We start from the raw sequence: 7,439 nt of genomic DNA, 5'->3' as shown, positions 1-7,439 counted from the left end.
GGGAACTTAAGTCATGCTGATGAGAAGAAGTTGGTACAAAATCATTTTAAAGCATGACGTTATTGTTGACGACTCCCCCCCCCCCCCCACACACACACACAAGAAAATAAGGGTTCATTTTTCATAATGCTGCATTCTGTTTGAAATTATACTTTAAAAAAAACCCAGCTCTACCTTCAGTATTTTAAACAACACGGTGTCCTCCCTTATTCTTTCACACCGTAACCATGGTTACCCCGCACCCATCTGTTTTTGTCACAGCTCTCACCCGCGGCCACAACTTCCTGCAGACATTGTTTGGTAATACAGACGACAGCCTACGTCATGACCTTCACCCTCGCTTTGACCGGCCTTTCGCCATCTTACATTAGGAGAAGAAAAAAAGAAATAAATAGCCGCGCCACCTGCCAGTTTTAGCGTCGGTATCTCGCAGCAAGGATACGCCAAATATTTTTTCTTTCGTAAGTATCCTACGGTTTTTATTTTGGCGTTTTGTTTGTTTTTGAATTGGCCCTCACTTGCACACAGGTAGGCCAATATAAGCTAAGTAAACAACAGTTAGTCTCTGTTGCCGGTTGTACTTTTAGAGTCTAATAGTATTAAGTAATGTTATATAATATATAACCTGTTTGAATATTCATATCTTGTAATCTTTGTAATTATAAAAAAAATCTATATAATATTTAACATTTCACTGATTTTTATATGAGATATAATAACAGGAAGACCTATTAAAGTGGAAAATATTAATACATTTTTATTTTATTCATATTGTCAGGTTAGACGATAACCATAAAGAGTATTTTGGTATTATCATTACGCACATTATTTTATTTTTTCAGGTTTAAATTTTTGTAACGACAGAGAAACGTGCCACCAACATGATGTTGTCGCTATTGGTGCTGACGTTGTCGATGTCTGTTGCTGTGTTTGCTGAACAAAGTAATTATTCCCCAGTCGTTTTGTTGGACATTTTTACACATGAAATAAAGCAAATAGAAACTAAATAATTATAGGCTTCTGAAAGCACTGAATGTAGAATAATATGACAAACTTGCATTTTAAAAATAAAAGCTTTGGTCGCTCATGAGATATCTTACATGTTTTAGTGATAGAAGCTTTTATTAAAGAAAGCAAGTCTGTTTTACTCTCTTAAATGTATGTTTACTTTTCATACTGTCGTGTTAAATACAAAAGCGCATACACAAAAAAAAACAAACAAAAAAAACAACGTATTGTAATGATATAACAGCATTCACCATATTTTGTGGGTAATGAGTTCTTATACAATTAGCTTTGAGTTTTCATTCAAAAATCCGTTCTCTCAGTTTCAGAAACTATCGGTTCTCAGTCAATGGGCAGTTAATATCTCTAGCACATCCCCCCCCCCCAACCCATAATGTTTCACTTATGTTTTCTTTTTTTATTTATCACACAATATTCAATTTTAAAAGAATTTTCAAAAGCACTTTTTTAAAAAAACCGAAATGAAACTAATTTTAAATGTTGCCTTAGATAACAAATAATAAAATAATCAACAGCTAACAATGCTCTAGATTCTAAAATAGTATCTAAGTTGCCTAGATCATATATATATATATATATATATATATATATATATATATATATATATATATATATATATATATATAAATTTATATATATTTGCGTGTCTGGCACCCCCAGTTCCCTGCAACAGTGGGAGAACTTCCTGCGAGGGCAGCGAGAGTTTGAGCATCATCAACAACAACCACCTGTGCTGCGACTACGGCTTCAACATGCAGCTGAAGAGTGAGACGATCAACGGCACCGTCACACCTGTCTGCGTCTGCAACAGACATTTCTATGGTAGGTACCTCATTCTGTAGCAGACATTTCTATGGTAGGTACCTCATTCTATAGCAGACATTTCAATGGTAGGTATCTCATTCACAACAGACATTTCTATAGTAGGTACCTCAGCCACAACAGACATTTCTATAGTAGGTACCTCAGCCACAACAGACATTTCTATGGTAGGTACCTCACTCTATAGGCATTTCTATGGTAGGTACCTCATTCACAACAGACATTTCTATAGTAGGTACCTCACTCTATAACAGGCATTTCTATGGTAGGTACCTCATTCTATAACAGGCATTTTTATGGTAGGTACCTCATTCTATAACAGGCATTTCTATGGTAGGTACCTCATTCTATAACAGGCATTTCTATGGTAGGTACCTCATTCTATAACAGGCATTTCTATGGTAGGTACCTCATTCTATAACAGGCATTTTTATGGTAGGTACCTCATTCTATAACAGGCATTTCTATGGTAGGTACCTCATTCTATAGGCATTTCTATGGTAGGTACCTCATTATATAGGCATTTCTATGGGAGGTACCTCATTCTATAGCATAAAATTTTATGGAAAATATCTCATTCTTAAACAGACATTTCAATGGTATTTATCTTATTCTAAAATAGACTTCTTGATGGTAGGCATCTCATTCTAAAATAGACATTCTGACGGTAGGTATCTCATTCTATAATATTCAGCAGACATTTCTTAAGTTACTATAAAGATTTACTTGTACTTTCTTCTACGAATATTTATATGGTATATATAAATCTACCAGTCTAATATCTGCAACAGTCACTTCCAGTTGAGGTACAATCAGTGTTTCTTTCAGACATTTTTTATCCGAAAATGGGGGAAGGGGAGGGGGGCACATGTTTAAGTACATTTTTTTTCTACTTACATTCTATTTCGGGGAGGACGTAAACGTGCTTCGAGGAGGGGGGGGATGCCTTAAGAGATGCCTGATAGAAATTCTGGGTACAATCCATTTCATCTCACGAACTTCACTAAATATATAAACACATGTTTTTCTCAAATTATTTATGGATGAATAATTAAAGCTGTTAAGCTGTCCGCTTATGCTTTCATTTAAAGTGACGTATGTGTATGTGCATATCTTTGCATAATTAAATTGTGTTTATGTCACCGTTACGACGTCAGCCCACACTTGTTTATCACGTGACGTTCGTTGTAAACATGTCACAGGAAATCAGAGGCGTAGTTAGCAGCGGCGGCGTCTTGATATTTCTGTGTGGGCCGTTCTTTCGAAATTAAAGAATTCTAGAATATTCGAATGTTGTAATTCAAAAATGTCTTGGAATGAACAATATTTCTTGTTATAATTTTGGAGTTATTCATGATTGTTAGTAGTTAAGCTAAACTGTAAACAGATGTTAAAAATAATTTCAACTGTTTATTTATTCTACACCGGATCACAAGCTGCTGTAAATAGCTATAACATATATATACATATATATAAATATATATATATATATATATATATATATATATATATATATATATATATATATATGTATATACATATATATTTATATATACATAAATGTATATATATGAATTATATATCTATATATCTGTATATATATATATATATATATATATATATATATATATATATATATATATATATATATATATATATATATATATATATATATATGTATATATATATATATATAACGTCTGCACAACAATAATAATTTTTTATTGTTTATGTCTCCCGCGTGTTGACCTATTTAGCGACCCTCCCTTTCCCCCCCCCCCCGCCCTATATACACCTGTTATATAATTATATAATTTTTATTATAACGCCTGGCCAGAAGGTCGCCCAAGTGTCAGGTATGTTTCTGGCTGACAGATTAAAACAGCAGGAAGTTGACACGGGTAATTAATTACTCTATGTAAATTGGAATGGCTAGCTATGTGGCGCCAATGCAGAATATTAAAGCGGTGGGGCAGAATATGTAGAACATTATTTCGGCCTGTGTTCGTTTAAAATGATTTAGCAGCTGAATACTTTTTACAACCCTTGTCCTGTAATCGTCTCACCCAGTAAATGATAGCTTTTTGTACATTGAATGTAATCAGGTTAGTGTAAGGGTTGATATAAACTTTTAACGTTGGTCGCTTCTAACAAAGAAAACATTGCTTATATCTGTCGTCGTCCCCCCCCCCCCAACACCCACGCGAAAGTCCATTGAATCTCTCGTAGATGAGAGCAGAGGTTGACTGGCTGTGCCCAAGGGGGTTCGAAAAAAAAATTCACAACTCTAGATTAAAATTTTCATTGTACATTTTCCTCCATCAAATTGATTTTTACGCGTTGGTATAAAGGAATAGAAATGGTAAATTGGAGAAATACCAACACAATGTTTAAACAAAATGAAAACACTAATACTTTAATAGGACTCTTATAGCACCGTCCCTAGAGGCTCACCGATATTATTTTTCTGTGGGCCCAAGATCTTTTACTTGCAGAGTTTCTTCCAGGCATCTCTTCGGGGGGCAGAGCCCCCCCCCCCTCCCGAACGAAATGAAATTTATATAGAAAATATATTACTTTAACAGTGTCCGCCCCCCTTTCTGGGGGGGGGGGGGGGTGGAAGGGAGGGGGGGGGGGGAGGTAAAAGTCATTTAAAAAACGTAACGTTATTTATGAGCGACCCCCTTAATCAACATCCCCAATTAATTTTCCCTTCCCAATTCGTCTCCTAGCAACCGACTGCATAGAAGGTCAGCTGCAGTGCCAGGACGCGACGAGCCTGACCTCCAACGGGCTGACCGTCAAGTGCTGCAAGAACGGGGCCAGCATGAACAGCGTCAGCAGTTCCGTCATCAACGGCGTCAGCGCCGACTACTGCAAGTGCATCCGGTACGCCGGCGGCAACAACTTCGTCAACGACCTGATCAACGACCCGATTAGGAAAACTATCGGAGATCAGCTGAAAGGGTGAAGTACAACTTGTTTTACCAACTAAAATTGGCTTCTAAATACTTTTTATGCCTCCACTAAAGCACAATGTAAACTGCAGTTTTTTTATTTTGAAATGCGCATGCTCAATGTTTAATTTGAAGTCACCATTGATTATTTATCCACTATTAGCCGTTCCGACCAGGCTCTGCACTGGCTTTTGTGAAAAACTTTTCTGTAAAGGACCGTGGCTTGTGTTTTTATTACAGAACGCTGCCCGGGTTTTAAGAATATATTAAATATCCAATTAAATATCTATAAGACTATGTAGTATATGCAATTATTGATGTTTGAGAAATATATACATACAAGACCTAGGCTCTAAGTACCAAACTTTCTCATCTCTATAGTTTACAAGACCTAGGCTCTCTGTATAGAACTCCAGGTGGCATTGGTCAGTTGACAGGAAATGTTCTGGAAAATATTGGCCGTGGACTTCAAGAGAGTTTTTCAAACTTCGGAGATGCAGGTAAGCTTTTTCTTGTCTAGTTATTTTTCTACTTTTGTAATTGTAATATTGCAGGGAACATCTTCCAATACAATTAAGTATTACAAGTCAACATGGACGTATGACTTCAGCGTGCTTTGCTTCCAAAGACCTTGTCTGCACATGAAAAAATCTGCAAGGCAGATGTTGTTTGATTTTAATTTTGGAGTTTTCTTTCCTATCTGGGTTGCTATCCCCAGCGAATCAGAAACTCTCCTTCCCAACCACGCTTCCCTCTTTCAAAGTTATTAATCATTGTTGTTAATACTTTAGAAGAAATGTGTCATTATTCATGAATGGAGATCTTACCCAACTGTTCACCTCTAGCAGTGCAACAGCCTGGCTCACAGACAACAGGATCCTACCCTGTAGGCCAGCCACCCATCAACAGCAACAACCCCCCTACAGGTCGTCCATTCAGGTTTCCCATGATGAATCTTCAGCAGAGACTTTTCCAGGTGAGTGGCGTTACACCCACTGACATTCCAGGTGAGTGGCGTTACACCCACTGACATTCCAGGTGAGTGGCGTTACACCCACTGACATTCCAGGTGAGTGGCGTTACACCCACTGACATTCCAGGTGAGTGGCGTTACACCCACTGACATTCCAGGTGAGTGGCGTTACACCCACTGACATTCCAGGTGAGTGGCGTTACACCCACTGACATTCCAGGTGAGTGGCGTTACACCCACTGACATTCCAGGTGAGTGGCGTTACACCCACTGACATTCCAACACATGGTCGACTTTTTAATACCCCTCACACCCCCCCCCCACATTTTATTTATGGAATTGGGATGGGGACACTTGACTTTTGTCACCTCCTGTTTATTAATTATCATGAACATTTGCTGACCACTGAAAAAAAAATCTTTTAAAAAGTATCACATTATTAACCCTTTCACCCTAATCAGTCTAAAATGAATAAAGAAGTTGGTAAACCCTTTCTTCCTTATCAGTCTAAACTGAATAAAGAAGGTTAACCCTTTCTTTCTTATAAGTCTAAACTGAATAAAGAAGTTGGTTAAACCTTTCTTTCTTATCATTCTAAACTAAAATAAAGAAGAAGGTTAACCCTTTCTTCCTTATCAGTCTAAAAGGAATAAAGAAGTTGGTTAACCCTTTCTTTCGTATCAGTCTAAACTGAATAAAGAAGAAGGTTAACCCTTTCTTCCTTATCAGTCTAAAAGGAATAAAGAAGTTGGTTAACACTCTCTTCCTTATCAGTCTAAAAGGAATAAAGAAGTTGGTTAACCCTTTCTTCCTTATCAGTCTAAATAAATAAAGAAGTTGGTTAACCCCACCCCTTGTTAGTCTAACATTAAAAAATAATTTAATGTAAAGGGCTATGATGAAAGTGTACTCTTTATGTTTCACTCTTGTGTTGTAAGTTTATTTTAAATTGAAAGCATGTTTATTTTTAGCTTCTGCCACCTAGAAGACAGCCTGGGAGAAATGGCGGAAGGAATTTTCTAGATCGGGTCAGCCAAAGCCCCGCCATTATGCAGATGGTTGATCCAAGATGGTGGTTTAACCGGGACTGGCGAGGCATGTTTGGGCCACGCCCCACGGGGGCACCAGTCAGTGGGCCAGCCACCACCACACCCACCGCCGTTTTCTAAAACATTCATCACCTGTGCACTGTAAAGCTGTTTTAAGAAATCATGTCCATCATTATAACTAATCTGCATTGTTCTTTCATTGATGGTCTCATTGAGTTCAGATAGTTTAGAAATTTTAACAGCATAAAAAATTAGTGGATATTCTGGCTTTTATTTACTATGTGGTAGTTGAATAACATCATACATACGTTGTTTTTTTTTGTTATGGGTACTATAACATTATTGAAAAGTACCTATTCTAATTACTGTTCATCTGAAATTAAAGTTTTTGTCTCTTCCAATTAGTTGATATTTTACTGTTCATTAGTTGATTGTAGCTATAGGGCTGGTAAGTAGGTCACCAACCAGTTCTACGTCTCAATAAAACCTGCATGAGCCATAGAACTGTTTATTGACCTACTTACCAGCCCTATGGTCAAGCTGAGCACTGGACAATGGGGTACAAGTTTACCCTAAGTACAGTAGTGAGTGGAAGATAAGCCTGGTGAGAAC

At 37.2% G+C, this 7,439-nt stretch overlaps 1 protein-coding gene across 3 annotated transcripts; it reads left to right on the top strand.

Moving 5' to 3' along the window:
• The first annotated feature begins 354 nt into the window (after positions 1-354).
• LOC131944804 (uncharacterized) lies at positions 355-7,228 on the top strand. Of its 3 annotated transcripts, none has more exons than XM_059305623.1 (7): positions 355-461; positions 843-942; positions 1,687-1,848; positions 4,581-4,815; positions 5,187-5,305; positions 5,654-5,781; positions 6,750-7,228. In XM_059305623.1, exons 2-7 carry the CDS (start codon positions 882-884, stop codon positions 6,945-6,947), a joined length of 903 nt encoding a protein of 300 aa, XP_059161606.1. In that variant the 5' UTR covers positions 355-461; positions 843-881; the 3' UTR covers positions 6,948-7,228. The 3 variants fall into 3 exon arrangements, with proteins under 3 accessions (XP_059161606.1, XP_059161604.1, XP_059161605.1); XM_059305621.1 differs by having other exon boundaries at positions 5,651-5,781; XM_059305622.1 differs by lacking the exon at positions 355-461 and adding an exon at positions 585-603 and having other exon boundaries at positions 5,651-5,781.
• The last annotated feature ends 211 nt before the right edge of the window (positions 7,229-7,439 follow it).

Source organism: Physella acuta, unplaced genomic scaffold (assembly GCF_028476545.2).
Source record: "Physella acuta isolate Inbredline_101_S28 unplaced genomic scaffold, ASM2847654v3 ptg000508l, whole genome shotgun sequence".
Lineage (NCBI taxonomy): Eukaryota > Metazoa > Mollusca > Gastropoda > Physidae > Physella > Physella acuta.
This window is presented reverse-complemented; position numbering and strand designations above follow the sequence as displayed.